This window comes from Rattus norvegicus, chromosome 8, assembly GCF_036323735.1.
Source record: "Rattus norvegicus strain BN/NHsdMcwi chromosome 8, GRCr8, whole genome shotgun sequence".
NCBI classification, from domain to species: domain Eukaryota; kingdom Metazoa; phylum Chordata; class Mammalia; order Rodentia; family Muridae; genus Rattus; species Rattus norvegicus.
In genome coordinates this window covers 82520756-82541091 of record NC_086026.1, presented here as the reverse complement: position 1 = coordinate 82541091, position 20336 = coordinate 82520756, and the positions used below count along the sequence as shown (strand labels likewise).

The 20336-nt window shown below is 45.0% G+C and overlaps 1 protein-coding gene across 5 annotated transcripts in view; it reads right to left on the bottom strand.

Moving 5' to 3' along the window:
- Nucleotides 1-2479: 2479 nt before the first annotated feature.
- Prtg (protogenin) overlaps nucleotides 2480-20336 on the bottom strand; it is a 109507-nt gene continuing 91650 nt past the window's right edge. For 4 of the 5 annotated variants that reach the window (XM_039081517.2, XM_039081518.2, XM_039081519.2 and 1 more), the window contains 5 exons: nucleotides 16179-16361; nucleotides 15000-15120; nucleotides 13395-13557; nucleotides 10250-10354; nucleotides 2480-9267 (listed from right to left, as the gene is read on the bottom strand). In XM_039081517.2, coding sequence (XP_038937445.1) covers nucleotides 8866-9267; nucleotides 10250-10354; nucleotides 13395-13557; nucleotides 15000-15120; nucleotides 16179-16361 — 974 coding nt within the window. In that variant the 3' untranslated portion in view covers nucleotides 2480-8865. The remainder of the gene's footprint in view (nucleotides 9268-10249; nucleotides 10355-13394; nucleotides 13558-14999; nucleotides 15121-16178; nucleotides 16362-20336) is intronic. The other variant, NM_001037651.2, reaches the window with a different exon arrangement.

Genomic DNA, 20336 nt, shown 5'->3' with positions numbered 1-20336 from the left:
GAGAGGGCACGTGATGAAGGATTCTTTGCTAATGACACGTGTGTTGGTCCTCCTTACCCTGCATAGTTGAGCTGCATTTGTTGGGACACTGTAGAAAGAAAAAGTGCGTCAACAAACTTGTGGTGTACTGCAGTTTCTTTCCACTTCCGAGGACTCAGGCTGATTGCAGAGTGATGTCAGCTAAGACAGACTCACGTGCTGAGGCAAGGCACGTGAAGGACACGTGATATTTGGAAGGAATAAATAGGACTCCATGGAGTGACAGAGACAGAGTTTGACTTGCCGGTTCAGCTAGCAGTGCAATGCTTGTGGGTCTCAAGTCTTTGCTGATCTTCACTTCCCTGACAGGTATGGTTGAGAACTCCTGGCGTTCCTCTGGATCCCTCCTGCTGAGGCTGAAGCTAGGCAGTGCCACCACTGCTGATTCCTGTTTGCTATCGCGACTCCTCCAAACCGGACTGCTGGCGTGAAGTGTTTGTGAGTAGATCGAGCTGCTGCTGCTAACCTGTGAACTAAACGGCTGATTTCCAGACAACACAGACGGGAATTGCTCCAAAGAACCTTTCTAAACCGGTTGTCTCCCTCCCACCCCCAACCCGTAACCTTTCTTTCCCAATACCTCTGGTGGGTGGTGGGCTACAAGGCAGATTAAAGCATCTTATAATCATCTTTAAAAATAAGGTTTGGGGCTGGGGATTTAGCTCAGTGGTAGAGCGCTTACCTAGGAAGCACAAGGCCCTGGGTTCGGTCCCCAGCTCCGAAAAAAAGAACCAAAAAAAAAAAAAAATAAGGTTTGAAAAAATTAAAGTTCAACACTCAGCTTATTTGACGTGTCAAGTGGGTCTCCGACTGTTTGTCTTTGGAGCTTACAGTGATTTTCTAGCTTCTTTCTGAAACTAACGTTTTGTACATTTATCTATTTCTGTGAACACATGCACACATGTGGGGAGGCCAGAGAACAACTCTCAGGAGTCAGTTCTCTCCTTCCACTGTGGGTCCCAGGGTTGAGCTCACGTTATTTGATGGCAGCAGTCACCCACTGCTAATGTTTCCCCCTAATGTATTGAGTTATATTCCTAGGCTCTGTTTTACTGTACCAGGAGTTCTTGTTCTTGCTTTTCTGTTTGCACATGCTCAGTCACTGCTCGGCTCTGCTGTCTTGGTTTCCATTCATTCCACTTTATTCTCATTTGGACGTTTAGACTCATACATTACTCAGAGGTGTTTAGCATTCTCCCTTCCAATAATTAGCTTCTCCTCTCATCACCTTGGGGTTAAAGAACATGGCCCGCAGGACTTTCACTCTGATATTTGTTCAGACTTCTAGCAAGGATGATCCTGTGTACTGTGAATGGTGTAACTCAGGCTGGAGGGATTGCTCAGTGGTTAAGGGTATCTACTATTTACGGAGAACACAACTTGTGGTCCCAGCACCTACGCTGTGCAGTTCACAACCACTTACAACACACACACACACACACACACAAACACACGCACACACACACGCACATACACACACAAGCACACACACACACACACAAGCACACACACACACACACACACACACACACACACTTAAAACTTGGGATGGAGACATTGCTTGATCAGTGATTAGAGCACTTACTGTTTTTGTTGAGGACCCAGGTTCAGTTCCCAGCACCAACATGGCAGCTCAAACTAACCATACCTGTAGTTCCAAAGATCTGGTGCCATCTGATCTCAGTGGGCACTTGGCACATACATACATACATACATACATACATACATACAGACATGTAGACAAAGTACTCATACATGAAAAATAAAGAATATTTTAAAAAATAAAAATAATAGAAGGTATTATATTTTCTCATTTGTTTTGGGCTTTACTGTCATTAACTCAAACTTGTTACATTTTTTAAAACAGTTACATTAAAAAAAAACAAAATGTTGAAAAAAAAAAGCTCAAATGTTATTTATCGCTACTAGTGTGTTTAAGATGTGTTTGTGCGCGTGCGCACACATGCGTTATGTGTGTACAGGTGCTATCGCAGGTGTGGAGGTCAGAGCAATTTTGTGCAGTCATTTTTTCCCCTTCAAACTTTGCATGGGTTCCAGTATCAAGCTCAGGTCATCCGGCTTGTTCAGCAAGTGCTTCACCCACTGAGCCATCTCTCTAGCTCTATATGTTCTCCACTACAGCACACTCCCCAACCCCTCCCCCCACACCAAACACACATACAGTATTTTATTGCATAGCCCTCCACCCCCACTCAAACACACATACAGGATTTCACTACGTAGCCCTGACTGTCCTGGAACTCACTCTGTAGACAAGGCTGGCCTTGAACTCAGAAATCCACCTGCCTCTGCCTCCTCAGTGCTGGTATCAAAGTTGTGTTTCCCCCGCTCCAGCCACCCTCTTTCCCCCCATCCCCAGCTAAACCAAAGGGTATTTTTACTCTCTAGTATCCAAAGAAGGAAAACACATGCCTTCGGGTGTTTTTTTTAAAACTAAGGAAAGGTTTTATTTAAACTGTGCAATCAATCAGTATGTAGACAGCAGTTTTTATAAACATTTTGGCATTTAAACTTTTATTCATTTTTGGCATGACCTGTAGGGTAGAATATAAACTTCCTGGGGTAGGGGTGTAGGGTACTAAGAAATATTTACTATCATGCTAGGAAAGAAAACAAAACCCACATTATTAAACGAAAATATGTTTTAAGAAGACATTTAAAAAAATACATTCAAAAATCAAGGCAAACATTCACTTTCTTCACGAGATGGAGCCTGCAGAGCTGGTCCCCTGAGACGAGCAGAAATCAAGTGTCGCTCTACAGCCCACCAGGAAGCCAGGACATGGTGCCCTTACGAGGAAGCAGGGAGTGGCAGGACCCAGAACACCCACGACACAGAACAGCTTCACTGGCTCCCACACTTCATCAAATTCACATCTTTGAAATAGAAAAAAAATTGCTACACGTACACACATAAACGTTTGTCCAGCGACAGTGACAGACAGACAAATTTTCTTAATACATCTCCTAAACCCTAAGTGGCTAAGGCAACATATGTGTTCAGGCTTATCTCCAGGAAGGGTTTTAGTTTGGGAATGGACCAGATACTATAGAATGTGGCAAATAAGAAACAGTATGACTGACCTCACACAACGAAAAGTAGTTTTGTTCCTTAAAGACAGTTCTGTAGGAAAAGCAGTAGCTAACATTTTTTTTTTTCAAGGCTGTAAGTCGGGAAGCTATTTCTGTCTCACAAACGATGCAGGAGACAGAAACCTGAGGAAACCTAGAAGACCTTGCAGATTATAGATGGAGCTAAGCTGGAAGACACAAGGGAAGAGTTCCCATCTTCAAAATAAACGAAGGGGCTGGGGCAGGTGTACACTTGCATCTCGGCACTCAAGAGGCTGAGGCTGGTAGCTCTCTGGGAGTTCAAGGACAGCTGGCCTTTTCTCATCCAGCATCTCACCCTGGTTGTCATCTGTGGTGGAAACAGTTTTATCTCTTCTGCTGAAGGGTAACGGGGACCTTCAGAGTGGCCCAGCCACAAGGCTGGACATCCACGCTGGTGAAGTGAAGGCAGAAACCACGTTGGGCAAGACAAAACAAAAGGATAAATCTGCCTTGTCCTGCTCATCGACCAAGGGTCCCAAATGTGGTAAGTCCTTTCCTCAACCTGCATCCACACATGTGATCACCGGAGAGAGAAAAACATTTTCAAAACTTTCTGCCCCGCCCAGTCAAGAGACAAACTTTTAAGAGACCTCCCCCCATGAAAACATAGATCAGACTGGAGGGGTTAGGAAGCTTGTTTCCAAAATAAATAAATAAATAAATGCTTAAAGTTGAATTGCCTTTGAGGGATGTTTAGAGAGAGGTTTTAATGGGTGCTCTCAACAAACACAGGCTCTACCCTTTCTGGTCCTCGACATTTTAAAGGTCTCTATGGGGCAAGGGAACCTCAGATTTACTATCTCTTGAAAACCTAGTACCGTGTTACTGAGAGAGGAATCCCACAGAATCAGTGGATCCCTACCCTACTACATCAGGGAAACGCAATGGCCACCCATGTTAGTCTGCGGGGAAATGCCTAGAACCGGAGAGAACTTCACCATGTAGGTCAAAGGAAACCTGGCAGATAGGGTTCACAGAAGGACATCAGCTCCCATGATGAAGGCCCGAGTATCTAATCTAATGAGTACTTAAAACTGAAGAACTTTTCTTTCTTGGGGGTCTGAAAAGGCGGAGGGGAAGGGCTTTGTGGCTGGCTCTGAAGGAACGGGAGTTCAGTCTTCAAAGGCTGAAGCAGGCAAGGGAATAGATTATTCCTTCAGGCCTCAGAAGGAGCGCAGTCCCATCTACGCCTTCATTTTATCCTATAGCTGGATTGGTGGCACACCCTGTAGTCTCAGGGTGTGGGAGGATGAGGTGGCAGTGTCACCACTGGTTCAAAGCCAGCCTGGTTTACACATACTGCAGGTTCCAGGACAGCGAGGGCTTCACAGCAGGAAAATGCCTCAGAAAGAAAGAGTTCTGACCTACAGAGCTCCAAGACCGTGTGTGGCTGTTTACAGACACTAAGTTACTGATAGTTTGTTAGTGGAAATTGCAAGAAAAATCAATCTGGTACCCACCTGCTAGATAAGCCTGTAACACAAGCATTGCACTAGCCTGTGAACTCGTGTCCTGAGCGTGATCAACCTGGCATAGAGCCTTCGGTTGCCTTCTAAATGTCAACAAAATTCACAAGTAGACAAACAGCTGTGGACGGTGGTCTCTGGAACCCACCTCTCTGTGCTCACACAGCACAGGAGCGATTTTTTTTTTTTTTGACTTCTACCAAAGCAATTTTATCAGGGAGGCATGTGGTAAATTTTCAGGAAGAAAATCTTGCAAAATACACGGTTGGGATCAGGTACCAGCTCTTTACAATACAGTTCAAACTCTTTTCTACGTCCGGTATTCAAAATGGACATATAATATGCCAGTGTACAGAATCGAATCATGAATCACAACAGGCACTGACTGGCCCATGGGTGGTAGCATTTCCTAAAATTCACCCCGCCCCCTTCCTCCGACTGCTGCAACTGATGACAGGTGTGCACCATGACAGTCAGCCTTCCATGACACGAAGCGTTGTTTCCAATGGCATCTTCCTAAGACCCTGAGTCGTCGTCGTGGGCTGGGAGCCTTCTTTATGCTTTTTGCAGAAGTCCTTCAGAAGACAGACAAACAGTGCACACCCCAGTCACTGCCACACTGCTGCCATTGCTCACGTCTGAGGTAAAGGCAAGAGGGCCTGTAACACGTCAGTATCATCTAATTCCCTTGGTACTTTATAAATCTCTGGATTCTGTAGACAACCATTCTTCTTCGCCCAGGTTTTCAGTTGAGATCGAAAGCCCAGCTCCGTTGACCAAACAGAGAGTCTTACAATTTAGGAACCGTATCTGAGCCTAAAGTACCGCCCATCCAAACAGTGGCACATTTTGCTTTCCTTGGGCTGAGTAACTAGAGAACGACTTTACATAGGAATGCAGACTCTACGGGATGATGTAGGGGTTCCCACAGTCCCCCGTAACGGAGGAGTGTTCTCTCTGTTGACCTGTCACTCACAGGCTGCAGGGAAGTAACGCGCCATTTAGCAAAAGCATCCCCGTGACTGAATGAACAGACGCAGGGGAAATCCTCAGGATGCCGTCTGGACACAGAGGAGAGGGTCTACACAGACAGTTTGTTAACACAAAACAACAAACAACAGTTCAATGTACAGCTAAATTCCCCTATCTTCTGAGGTAACCTTAAATATCTTTGGTTTTAAATTTCTTTTTTAATTTGCTGATATAAAGTACTCGAATAAAAAACACTGATAAATACCAATATAACTGTATTTGCCTTTAACTATGTAAACTTAGCCTTTTGATATTTTCTTCTTTTTTTGCCACTAAAGCTATATTCCCTATCTGCTTCTAAATAAATTTACTTTAAACCTGCTCACCTTTACTTACAGGCTAAACTATATATTTTAATGGTCTTTGGTATGAAAATACTGATGAGCAGTATATTGTAATATTTGACATTAAAAATGACAGGCAGGCAGGTTATCACCACTTCCAGCAAACACGTTTGTGGAAAATGAGACAGTTCCCGATTTGCATGTCAGCTTATTTGGAGTTGAGTACAATGAAGTAATGAACCCTTGAGGAAGACATGACAACCCTCACGTTTTAGTTAGAACTTCAGACTTCAAAGCAGCTGGCATTCGCCAGGCCGAAGGCCTCTGTTAAACATCAAATACCTTAGTCCATGAGATTAGTGATAAGACTTATTTTTTTCCTCTCCAACAAGTAATTTCAACAATTTGAAAATACATTAATACTACAGAGTTGAAGGTTTCTTTACTTGCTGGAGAAAAAAAAAGGCCGTCTGCTGGCAGGGGGATTACAGCAGTTGATTTAAAACCCTCTGGTGACAGTAAGGTAGTTTATGTCACTAGCCTAATTAATTGTAACTATCAGTATAAACCCTTCAGTTTACGGTTAGAAGTGACTTGGGTTCGAGTCTATTTATAACTGTTTCTAGCGAATTGGACTTAAGGTACTTGTCACAGAAATTTCACTGTCTACTGGAAATTCTTTGGTTAATAGAACTGACAGAAAAGTCTGTATGAGAGCAAACATGAAAAGGTTAAAAAAAAATGAACTAGCAAATAATTATGAGCTGAAGATCTATCATAGCTAAGGGCCTGTTCATCATTAAACAGAGCACTTTCTTCCGGGACTGTCCCCGTCACAGCCTTTCAGATGATGCAGGCAGGGAACGCGGTTTAAATACGTACGGCCCCGAACCTGGTTTCTCCTTTTACATTCTGTTAGCTTCTGACGATGGAGAACCACCGATCCCACTGTGCCCCTTCATTTTAGATACTGAGAAAAGTCGGCCCACGTACTTCTACTTACGACCCAAACAACACCATACCCTGTCAGTGCACCCGCCCATGCACCATGAGCTCAAGAGTAACAACAAAGTCCCTGAGTACAGGAAATAACAATAACACTAGAACAACGTTAAAAACGAGGTAGTATAAACAGGAGCGCGAAGGCAGGGGAAGGAAGCCATGTTTCTCGCCTCCGATTGTTCACCTAAAGCTCTGCTTTTTTTTTTTTTTTTTTCCTTTCTTCTTTTCTCCCCATTTTACCGAGAAGCCCACGGTGAAAGGACTGTGCTGAGGAGTGGCGCCTGGCACATCCGGTCGGTCGGCTTCCAAGCAAGTCCAATTTGGCACAAAACTTAGAATCACGATGAAAACTGTGGCAGTGTCAGGCCATCACAATAGATGACATGGGGTGATCATGTATCGGAATTCCCTCGACTTTAGAACACCATTTGGCAGGACCTGCCTTGTCTGTGCATGGAGGGGCTGGTTTCAAGGGAAAACCCATGGAGGGTTCTTCTTTTCAAACGCAATTCAAAAGCCATTTCTAAAAAATTGGGGGGAAGGCAAAACCCACGATTTTAAAAGGTTAAGGACTTGTCTCTTCTCACAGCTCAGTCTTTGTCCCTCCCACGTGGCTCCACACCTAGCGTGCTGCCTTGTGACAGAGAAGGCCTGCTCTACAGAGGAGTAAACAATTTGCTGATTTCACAGTAGACAAAGGGATGAACTCAATTCTGCTGTTAGTGGGGTACAAAGCCAAGAGCTCAGCCACTAGGGTGGTGGGGGACAAACCTGCGCTTCAAAAAGAACAACTCCAGCAAGGTGCCAGGTAGCAAACCAGCTATCAGTAAGATCCAAGCCGTTTCCTTAAGGCAAATTTTTGGTACTTTTTTTCCTAAACATCTTCGTGAATATTAAAAAGGTATAAGGCAAAATTTTTCATAATATATATCAGAAGGCACTGCTATCACGAAAACCTCAAGTTTGTCTTACTCTCTACGGTTCCGTTCATTCTTAATATTTAATAACATTTCTTTGCCCCATTTGAAGCCGAACTAAGATTTTAAAAACGAAAATCTGAACCATTAAAAAAATAAAATCCACTTTCCACCACTGTGTTTTGCAGCTAACTCTGGAAACTCTGTGGTACTTCACAAGAGACAGCGCAGCCCTTGGCTCGCCGTGGAGCAACGGGAAAGGTGGCTTTTGCAGGCTGAGGGCAGGAGGGTGCAGGCTGGAGCGAAATTCTCCTGCTCTGGTTCCCAAAACCCAACAGCTTTGCAAGGACATGATCCCTACGTACTCCGGAATGGGTCTCTTCTCCAAAGAGATGTATTTGTTTCATCCATTCAAATAAATACACTCCCATATTTTCTCCTCACAGACAGCCAGAGGTGTTACATTATCCAATCATGCAGGTGTCATGGTTCTTTAAAAAAAAAAAAAAAAAATCAGAGCTTCAGATCAACGTTCTTCCTCTTCCACCTATCGGACTCCTTCAGTCACACACACACACCACACACGCACAATGGACACACAGCGTCACTAGGAAGTCCCGCTGGTTATGCCACTGAGAGAAACCGGCACTCGTACACGAAGGAGGCAGCACCGTTGTCTTCAGAGTCCGCCAACAGCAAACTGAGGTAGCTATTCAGCAGAGGGCTCAGGCAGTCTTCCCTCCGCTCCAGTGATCAATCTTTAAAGTCTAGTCAAGCATCTTGACTGCCCTTTTTCACATTGTTGACAATTGAAACATTCAAAATTCGTGAGCTTAAAAATAATTAAAAAAATCTTTTAAAAAAGATAAAAAAACAAAAACAAAAAACAAACAACAAACAGTAAGACGTCAAGATTTTCACAAAAGGCTTTGGCTCCCTGTTCATTGTCCTTGGAACAGATGCTTGCTGTGAATACCTGAGCATGGCTATCTAGACGGGAACACTCTCGGCAGCATGTCGCAGCCCAGCAGGTGTTGGCTGTGGGGCTGAGGTCTGCTCAGCTGGCAAGGGCTGGGCAGGGTCTCCATGCTTCTTCGGTGCAGCATCCCCATCAGAATCACCACAGGTGAGGGAATTCGAGGTGGGGGGTGTGCTGCTGATGACAGAGGACAGATGTATCTCATCATTGGACTCATGGGAAAACCTTCCAGAATCCCCTGTCTCGTGGCTGCCTTCACTGTTTGCTGAGTGCTCAGTGTCCAGGGTGGTGGGCCCAAAAGGTCTTGGGAAGCTGGTGGTCTGGCCTGGGGAGCTAGGGGAGTCTTCATCGCTGATCAGCACTGTGGTGCCTGGCTGGTAAAAGCACACGGTCTGAGTAATTCTTCTTTGAGTCTAGGCAAAAAGATAAGGTAGCCATGAGAGAGCAGATAGTTTAAGTGCGTGGACAAAAAGTCACCCTCTTTGCTGTCGGGAGTGGTGCATACCTTTAATCCCAGCACTTGAGAGTCAGAGGCAGGGGGATGTCTGAGTTTAATACAAACTTGATCCACAGAGCTAGTTACAGGACAGCAAAGGTTATACAAAGAAGCCCTGTTTTGAAAAACCAAAAACCAATCCCCCACAACTCCCCCAAAAAAGACATCATCATGAGTGGACTGTCTGTCGGGTCAGTGGCTCCCCCTGGATGGCTGACAGCACTTCTGAGGTAAAACCTTCCTTGGTGGGGCTGGAGAGATGGCTGAGCGATTAAGACCACACCACATATTGGTCTGGAAGGACACCACACCAGTGACTCACAATCATCTGTGAGCCCCAGGTGATCCAACACCCTGGGCTGGCCCCCTAGTGCCGGACTCACGGGCATATAGCCACAGGCATACATATGTTAACTAAAAAAAAACAAAAAACAAAAAAAAAATCAAAAACCCCTTAAAAAAATAACAAGGCGGGCAGCGGTGGCACAGGCTTTAATCCCAGCACCCCAGAAGCAGAGGTAGAGGATCTGTGAGCTGGAGGGAGCCTGATCTAGAGAGCGAATTCCAGAACTGCCAGGGCTACACAGAGAAACCCTGGCTCAAAAAACCAAACCAAACCAAACCAACCAACCAACCAACCAAACAAACAAAACCCAACCAAATAAAAACAACGAACTCTTGGTTATTTCATTATAACTCCTTCCATCCTTCTCCTAAGTCTTCAGGCCCCACTGAAACCACATCTGATTACTACCCACTGTCTTCCTACCCAACACAGCTCTCCAGTCAGAACCGAACCAGGCTAGTCAAAAACGCTGCACTTACATTTTCCCTGTCTTTCTAATTATCATTTTTTATGCCACTGACCGTAGAGGATTCTCCTTACATGGGCAAATTACCTGTTCAACTTTGATCTTCTTAGTGTCTTGGAAAAAACGCCACTTTTTCTTAGGGTTGTTTTTAATAATAGGACCATAGCTATTGATGATCAGGTCAGTCCCTCCCTGAGGAAATAAAAAGAGAAAGTATTTCAGTATTAGAGAGAGATTCGAGTTCATTGAAAGAAGTACACAAAGGGGGTTGGGGATTTAGCTCAGTGGTAGAGCTCTTGCCTAGCAAGCACAAGGCCCTGGGTTCAATCTCCAGCTCCGAAAAAAAGAAAAAAAAAAAAGAAAAAAAAAAAAAGAAAAAAAAAAAAAGAAGTACACAAAGATTTTAAATGTCCAGAGGACAACTGCACATATGGTGACCTCTCCTACATGGGAGAAAACATATTTAGGACATTTATTTGTGGTCAAAAACATATCAGGGCTGGAGTGATGGCTTGGTGGCTAAAAGAACGGCCTGTTCTTCCAGGGGACCCGGGTTTGATGCCCAGAACACACATGGTGGCTCACAGTTATCCATGACTCCAGCTTAAGGGACTCTATGCCCTCTTCTGGCTTAGGTACACACAAGGCACATATGTGGTGCACAGACATATGCAGACAAATGCCTGTACACATCACAAGAAAGAGACATGCCAGGTTTATTCATTTAATTAATCTTTAAGGTTGGGTTTCCCCATGTGCCTGTGCTGGTATGGAGCTCGTGGTCCTTGCGCCTTAGCCTCCTGTGTACTAGGGATGACAGGAACGAGCTATCACGCCTAGCTTGGTTTACCCTGTACCTACCCCAACCCTTTCTCTAGCTGTGCTTATTAAAGATTACTTCCTATCCTTATTAAGCGCTCTGACCACAACGAACTATTTGGCATAAAGGGTGGTGCTGATAAAATTTTCTTTGCAGAAAGCAAGCTTGGAATGACGATGAGGTGGGAATGATTACTTGTGCATAATTACATTCTCCGTCCAGCGTTTTCTGCATGGCTGAAATACCTTAATAGAAGTGGAGAAAAACAATCCCTGGATCCATGGTTAACCAAAAGTGAGGTGTCGCCTGCAGGCCAACCGAGGGGACTAGTCTGCCTCCGGCTGCTCTCAGTCTCTCTGATTTCAGGTTTGCTGCCCTTTCTCTCTGTCTCCTCCTTCTTTACTGTCTCTCTCCTATCTTTCCTTATATCTGCTACCAAACTAATGATAACAGAACCACAATATGTACTAGTATTTAGAAATTCTGGATTTGGGCTGGAGAGATGGCTCAGCGGTTAAGAGCACCTGACTGCTCTTCCAGAGGTCATGAGTTCAATTCCCAGCAACCACATGGTGGCTCACAACCATCTGTAAAGAGATCCAATGCCCTCTTCTGGTGTATCTGAAGACAGCTACAGTGTACTTATATATAATAAATGAATAAATCTTTAAAAAATTTTTTTTGGATTCTAAGGGCTGGGGACAAGGCTCGCTTGTAACTGGCTGCCTAGTATGAAGCCAGCTCTGGGTTTGATCCCCAGAACCACATAAATGGGGTGTGGAGGTGCAAGCCTGTAATCCCAGAATTTAAGAGGTAGAGATAGAGGCTGAGGAATCGGGAGTCCAGGGCTGCCTTGTCTATATAGTGAATTTGAGGCCTGGGTTACATGCTCAGACAGACAGACAGACAGACAGACAGACAGACAGACACAGGGAGAGAGAAAGACAGAGAGAGAGTGGGGGGAGAGGAGAAAATCCTATAACAGGCTGCAAACAACATAAACAGCGGCAGAAATCAATTCTGTATGTAACATTGTGTTCAATATGAGTATACTGTGTCTGTTAAATGATTGTATAAAATTAATATAAACTTGTGGGCAGGCAAAATGGCTCAACAGCAGAAAGGCACTTGTCACCAAGCCTGATAGACCTGAATTCAATCCCCAAAACCCATAGAGTGGAAGGAGAGAACCAACTCCCGCAAACTGCCCTCTGACCTCCACATATGCACCATGAACATACAAATGCCCACATATGTCAGAAACACAAAATAAAGAAACACAAAAAATTAATATGAATTCTAGTAAAACTTGGAAATGCTTTAGTCACTGTAAACTTCTGGAAAGGGTCTGTGAAGGATGGCGTATCCAGGGGATAAACCTCTTCCATGTGAGGTTGCCTACTGACTCGTTCAGCTCTGCAGGACCCCGGAAGCAGCTGCTACACCATCATTTCTTCTAGGAATCTTTTTAACAATGTAGAAGACTTTCTTTGCTGAGCTGGGAGTGTCTGACACATGTCGAATGGTTATGGAGCTCCTGTGAGAATGTGACAAGGCTGACCAGTGTTAGCTGGCTTCCAAAGCACGCTCACAAGCCTTGGCAAAGTCAAGAGGTAGCACCCTCTGGTGACGGTTCCTTGGAACATTCTACCTCCTCAGGCCAGCAAGGGAAGAAGGCGCTTTAGGGGTCTGTGTAGACCATTATTCAGTTTATGTATACAGGTGTTCTGCCTGTATGCATGTGTGCCACACGCCCGAGGTCAGAAGAGGGAGTCAGATCCACGTAAAGTGGAGTCACACCATGTGGGAGCTGGGAATGGAACCTGGGACCTCAGGAACAGCAGAAAATGCTAACTGCTGAGCCGTCTCTCCAGCCCTGATCTCTTTTTATTTTTAAAACAATGTTTTTTGGAGGTGACAGAGGTGGCTCGGTGGTTAAAAGCACAGGCTGTTCTCTCAGGACCCACACGGCAGCTCACAACCGATGTAACTCCAGTTTCAGAGGTTCTGATGCCCCCTCTTCTGCCTTCCGCAGGCACGGGGCACACATGTACTGCACAGATACACATGCAGGCAAAACCTTAAATCTCAAGTAAATCCTGTCTGTGCCCGGTATGCGCTGAGCATCAATTCAGGCAGCCATCAAATTCAGTGGAAAATAATTTAAAGTGTTGACTCCACAGGCACAGGGGAGCCCGATTACAATAAACAATAGCTAATGACAGCCCAGATAATCCTGTGTAATGGCTCCTGTCTTTCCCATCTCTTCCTGGATCTTCCGCCCTTTGTACTTTGATGTGTCTTCGACTTCTCTCTGAAAACTGTGGGTGGATCACAGAACGCATTCAACACACCTTGCCGCTAAGTTAACTTCCCATCTTTAAAGAGAGAAGCGTTAGTTATGTAGCGAACCTTCGCATCAATGAAGCAGCTTGGCATCATGGGTACTGAGGACTCTTCGTTTTCTGTAGCTCTCTCCAGGTTCTTCCCCATGTCACTCCCCGCTGCTACAGAGGCACTGGCTCGGGATAACGGCTGGGTTCCACTCTGCGTTGTCTTAGAGGCGGATGACTTCCTAAAATAATGGTAGGAAAACCTTCTCATCTCAATGGGTTTAGGCTAATGTCCCAAATCATAACTTTTTTTTTTAAGACAGTGACTTGTGTATCCTAGACTGGCCTTAAACTTGTAGTAGAAAATGTTTGTGAATTTATTTATTTTATTGTGTTTTAAAACTTTACATTATTCTCTCTGTGTGTGTGTCCGTGTGTGCATATGCACGTACATGTGAAGTTCACAGGACAACTAACTGGCAAGACTCAGTTCACTCCTACCCTGTGGGTTTGGAGGATTGAGCCCACCTTTATCTACCGAGCCAACCCGAAGGCCCCTTGACCTTGAACTCCTGATCCCTCTGCTTCCACCTCCGAACTACTTACTACCACGAGAAGTACATAAAATCACAGCTGGCTTTAGGCAGCGCCGAAGATTGAACCCAGGGCTTCCTGATACTAGCAGAGATTTCTACAAACTGAGCTAGCTCTTTAGCTCACGGGTCTTAAAACAGTGGGGTTCCTGAATGCTTATGCCTCAAAAACTTTGGAAATTAAACACGAGATCTTTAACTTCACTCGCTGTTGCAGTGTTTGATTTGCCTGACAGCTAAGAGCTAACACATCCCTACTTCATCAGCCTCAATGCTGTCTATGATTCCAGCCATTTCTTCCGTGCCTCTCCTGGAGACTGAGGGATATCTGGTGTCACCACTTAGACATGAAATCCTAAGGAATCTTCTGGGGGAAGGGGTGTGCTGGATCAAGTGTGCCATTAAAACGGACACAAAAGCAAAAGCCAATCTCTCAAATGTACTTCTCGTTTTCTCAGAATGACATAGAAATGCAGAAACCAAATCCTCATTTAGGGATTTTCATTGGCACAGCATTTTCCCCTCAATTGGCTTGAAAATGATCTCAGTATAAATTCAGCACATTCCAAGCTGTAAAAACCCTATAACCTAACATTCATTTTAAGGAGAAAAATACCCAGTTATGCACAAGGCACTTGATTTCAATTTGTTTCCTGCAGCTGCTGCCATTTAAATATTTTTAACCATTACAGCATTTCTCTCTCTCTCTCTCTCTCTCTCTCTCTCTCTCTCTCTCTCTCTCTCTCTCTCTCTCTCTGCATAAGTATCATCTCTCTCTATGTGTGTGTGTCATGCATGTGTGTTTCAATGTATATTCATGTAGAGAGCTGAGGCTGACCCGGGGTCTTTCTCAATCATTATCTCCCTTACATTTGAGACATGGTTTCTCAATGAGCCTGGAGATCGACGTTTCTGTTAGACTGGTTTATTGAGCTGCAGGGACTATTCTGCCTTTGCCTCTGGAAAGCTGGGATGAAAGGCAGGCACCATACCCACATGGCTTCACTGTAGGTTCTGGGATCTTTGGTCCTCACACTAACCTGCGAGCCATCACCCAGGCCCTGCACCAGCGTCTACAAAGGGACACGCACCTGGCTTTGCTTCGGTATATCAAGATGAGAACACAGATGAGGATACAGGTCAAGGCTATGCCAACGCCTACTGCAATGCCGGTCATTGACTTTTGGTCCAGGTGGTAATAGCCTGAATAAACTAGAGTGATAACATGTTTATTCAGCCAGAAGAAATAAAAAAACACATTCCACATATCATAGTTCAGATAGGTTGCTTTTCTATAATTTCTCATAGGGAAAGTTTGATAGTACATCTAAGCAGAAAAGTTATAAATCAATCACATAAGTCAACTCATTTCTCAATATTGAATATCAAGATACTATATCATCGAATAATGAACATTAACCTAGATTTTATTTACTTTTAAAGATTCACTATATTTTTAATTTATGTCTAGCCTGAGTGTATGCACACATGTGTGCAGTTCCCACAGAGACCAGAAGGTGGTGTCAGGTCTCCCTGAAGCTGGGCACCAAACTCTGGTCCCCTGCAAAGGCTGTGAGCGCTCTTACCTGATGACTCATCTCTCCAGTCCCTGAGCACAGTGAATGACAAGCAAGGACAAGCAAGGACAAGTGTGCTTGCTCTCCTCTCCTCTCCCCCAACCCTATTGCAGTTACCTTCCTCCTGTTCTTAATTCTGACCTTCTGCTTCTCGCCTTCCTCCACATTAACCAGTGACTATTCTGTGGCTCTCAGACTAGATACAGCTGCTCTCCACTTCTCCAGAGAAAAGCAGCATGAGGTGTCTAGAGCTCTGGACTCCAGAGGCTCCCAGGGGACCCGGGAGGAGTGGGTGAGAGTTGGTGCTTAGCCACTTTTCCCCCTCTGTTCCAACTGTTTCTCTGGATAAAAACCACGTTGTGTCTGGGAGAGCTGTTTTTCTTAATGAAAGCCAGGCTCCTCCCAGCCTAAGTACCACAGCCACTTCTGCTGTTGGTTTCCTCAGAACCTCCCAGGGTGCCTCCACCCACAAGCCTTTAGCTCATCCAGCCCAGTGGCTCCACAGCTGCGGAAACAACTGGAAACACGGAGGTCTGGGAGCTGAAAGTTCATTCTGAGGTGATTTTCCCTCTGCCTTCTAAGTCCTGCAGCCTTACAACTCCACCAAGTGCAGGTTCAGGGGGGTGGCGACTATGGGGTCTGAAATCAAGTCTCAGGGAATGGAAAAGCCATCGACCGTGGCACTGTCCAGACCTTTGGCATCAGAAGAATCCAAACGCTTAGGCCTCTGGTTCGATTCTGAAGCGTCCTTGGGGAGGACGGCCAGCTCCACGGAATTTGAGAAGGGCCCTTCTCCCACCTCGTTGGAGGCTGAGATCTTGACAATGTACACGTTTCCTGCCACCAGGTTTTCCAGCAGAGCCATGGTTATTGCCCCTAGAAACGTCACAAATTAAATAAACGTTTACGGCTAGGCAAAACAAACATGAACCTGCACTTAAGAAGTATTTTAAATTTTAAAGAGGATACATTTTAAAAGTATTTTTCCCAGGGAGACCGGAGCGATGGCTCAGTCACTAAGTCTGTTTGCTGATCCTTCAGAGGCCTGAGTTCAATTCTTGGCACCTCCGTCAGGCAGTTCACAGTCACCTGCAACTCCAGCTCAAGGGATTTGATGCCCTCTTCTGGACTCCAGTCACCCCCAAGCATGAGGCATGCACACACACATAAATAAAAATGGAAGCACACTTTCCTGATTATAGAAGTAACTTTTCATTGTGGGTCACTGGGAAAACAGAGAGATATAGATACACTGATAATTCCATTGTTGCTATTTTAATTATATGTGAATGTGTACAAATGAGCACAGATTTTTGATTGTTTGCTTTTCCAATAATAATAATAATAATAATATTTTTTTATTTCGTTCAGTATGGTGCTAGGATTGAACCCAGGTCCTTGTGCACGCTAAGCAAGCACTTTACTGCCGAGCTACATTCCCCACCCCCAAAACATATTGGCTGAATGCACTGTCATGTCTTAAAGTTTTCATTTAACATTGTACTATACATATTACAGACATCCCATAATGATCTCTACGATCTGGAGCCGTTTGTTTGCTTAGTTTTCTTTTATTTTTAACGATGTGTACATGTGCATGGAGATGGGGTAGGTGCATGAGTGCAGTGCCCACAGATGCCAGAAGGGGCATCCGCTCCCCCAGAGCCTGAGTTACAGGCAGTTATAAGCAGCTCTGATGCAGGTTCTGGACACCAAACTCAGATCTTCTGAAGAACAGTCTATCTTAACTACTGAGCCATCTCTCAGCCCTTAGAAGGAACTCTCTGAAACACAGCACAAAGTTGTGTTTGAATTTATAAACGTATATAAAATGTATGTAGGCTTCTTCTATGCTGTTTATTTATATTATAGATGCATGGCATTAAGAACACTTAATTATGGACATTTCAGTGCACACAGAAAAAGGCACAAGTAATGTGCCCAGATCCATGGTTATGATTAGACTTGAGAATTCCAGTGTAGGGCTAGTCTCTCTGTCTCAATTGTAATTGTTTAAACTGCTTGGGGTAACAGCTGTTTTAGATGATCATATTCTTCACACTCATGTTGTGCACGCTAAGCGAGCCCTCTACCACCAAGGGACACTCATGGCTCAGCAGTTAACAGTATATACTGCTTGTGCAGAGGACTAAACCCCAGCACCCATGCTAGGCGGCTCACAACTCTAACTCCAGCTCCAGGTGCTCAGAGCCTCTGGTCTCTATAGGCTCCTGCACTCACATGCACATGTCCCCATAAAGATACACATACATACACACAATTAAAAGTAATTTTTTTTTTCTCCCCGAGCTGGGGACCGAACCCAGGACCTTGCGCTTGCTAGGCAAGCGCTTTACCACTGAGCTAAATCCCCAACCCCTTAAAAGTAATTTTAACTGGGTATGGTGTCACACAGCACTGCAGGGGCAGGGGCAGGGGCAGGGGCAGGGGCAGGGGCAGGGGCAGGGGCAGGGGCAGGGGCAGGGGCAGGGGCAGGGGCAGAGGCAGAGGCAGAGGCAGAGGCAGAGGCAGAGGCAGAGGCAGAGGCAGAGGCAGAGGCAGAGGCAGAGGCAGGTGAATCTCTGTGAGTTTGAGGCCAGCCTGGTCTACAAAATGAGTTCCAGGACAGCCAGGGCTATAGAGAAACCCCATCTTCAAGAAAAAGAAAAAAAAAAAAAAACACAAAAATTTTAAATGAGAGAGAACACAAGTATTTTCCAAATGTCGAATGTATCTTTTAGCAGCTGATTACATTTCTAAAATGGAAACACAGGTTTCCGTGGGAACCACAGAGGCTGGCGATCCCTCACAGGTTAACTCTTCTTAAGGCATTTCATTACATTGCCGTTGAGCACGCGCTGTTTGTATGTGGCTGTGCTCCCACTGGCATGGGTGTGGAGCTCAGAGGGCAGCTGGGAGTATCTTCCCTTCTTCCACCACATGGGTGGCAGGCACTGAACTCAGGTCTTCAGGCTTGGTGACCAGACCCAGGCCAGCAAGATTCTCAGCAGTTAGAACCCTGCCGCCAAGGCTGGCAAGCTGACTTTGATCTCGGGACCCACATTGTGGGAGAACTAACTCCCTCTAATTTCCACTGTGGTGTGCACTCCCCACCCCATAGACACACGCTAAATAAATTAAAATGTTTAAAAAAAGATGGGGGGGCTGGGGATTTAGCTCAGTGGTAGAGCGCTTACCTAGGAAGCGCAAGGCCCTGGGTTCGGTCCCCAGCTCCGAAAAAAAAAAGAACCAAAAAAATAAATAAATAAAAATAAATAAATAAAAAATAAAAAAAAGATGGGGTTTGGGGATTTAGCTCAGTGGTAGAGCGCTTGCCTAGCAAGCGCAAGGCCCTGGGTTTGGTCCTCAGCTCCGGAAAAAAAAAAAAAAAAAAAAAGACAAAATAACAAAAAAAGATGTCCGTGCTTATGTGCCTAAGATCTGTCCTCTCCAAAGGTAATCATCAAAGTCAGCCATAAAGCTGTCCCAGCAGCAATGTGCCAAGCGTTCCTGGTGTGGGGAGGGAGTGTTCTTTTCTCCGGATGCAGAGGGACCTACAGCAGCTCCAGAAACCTCACAGGGGTGTGCTGCAGTCAACCACAAAGCCATGGCTGGCTTTCCCAGAGCACTTACTAGGGTGTACCTCGATAAGCAAGGGATGCGTGGGCAGTCCTACAGGTGAGATCCTGGTACAGGGGCCACTCGCCAGGTCACACGGTGTGAACTGGCCCAGCCACCAGTGGCAGTGCCAGAAGCCCCAACGGGACTTGTTGTTTTCTTGTTCTCGGGTTTCAGGTTGGCCCGAGGAGAGTGTGAGTTACTTGAGTAAAGCAACTGCTGAATAAACACACCAGGAAGCCCAGCTTAGAAGCAGGAAGTCTGTACTGTGGGCCTTAGATGTAGGTAGACGCATTACAAAACAAAGATGTACTGTGACAAGTTAAAATTAGCCGGAGGACCAATCCAAGTTCTTCATAAGTGGAGGTAAAAATAAAGCTCCCCTTCTATCATTAAATATATTTAATCTTTCAAAATGCTCGGCAAAACTTATCACTACCAGAAGCAAAACTTTCATTTAATTAAAAACGTTTTGGTGGGCTGGAGACGCATTGGTTAAGAGCCTTGAATGCTCTTCTAGAGGTCCCAGGTTCAATTCCCAGCACCCACATGGCAACTCATAGTTGTCTGTAACTCCAAGATCTGACACCCTCGTACAGACATATATGTAGGCAAGGCTGACCCTGAGCTCCTGATCCTCCTGCCTCCACATCGCAAGGGCTGAGATAGAGTCATGCACTCCCGTAACTAGTTTTATTCAGTGCTGAGGACTCATGCCAGGCAAGCCCAATTAAGTTAGATTCTGTAAGCGAATCCGCAGTGTATGTATACATACTCTTTCTGTCCATTATGATTTCAGTTTTACATACACAAAAAGAAAATGGAGTACCATTCTTTCCCCATGAGCACGTGAGGTTTGTGGGTGGGAGTCAGAGGTCAACTTGGAGGACTGCTCTCTCCTTCTGCCCTGTGGGTTCTAGTGGCCATCTTTAGTGACAAGTTCCTTCACCTGATGGCCCATCTTGCCAGCCCACTGTCATATGTATCTTAGTTCTCAAAAAATTCAAATTCTTGGTCTAGTTGCTATTAAATATGAACATAAATATGTATCAACTTGTACATATTAAAGATTATCTGCTGGGCAGATCTCTTAGTTCAAAGCCATCCTGGTCTACAGAGTGAGTTCCAGCACAGCCAGGGCTACACAGAGAAACCCAGTGTTGAAAAACAACAACAACAACAACAACAACAACAACAAAATATTATCAGGCATGACAAAATCCTTATTGGTTT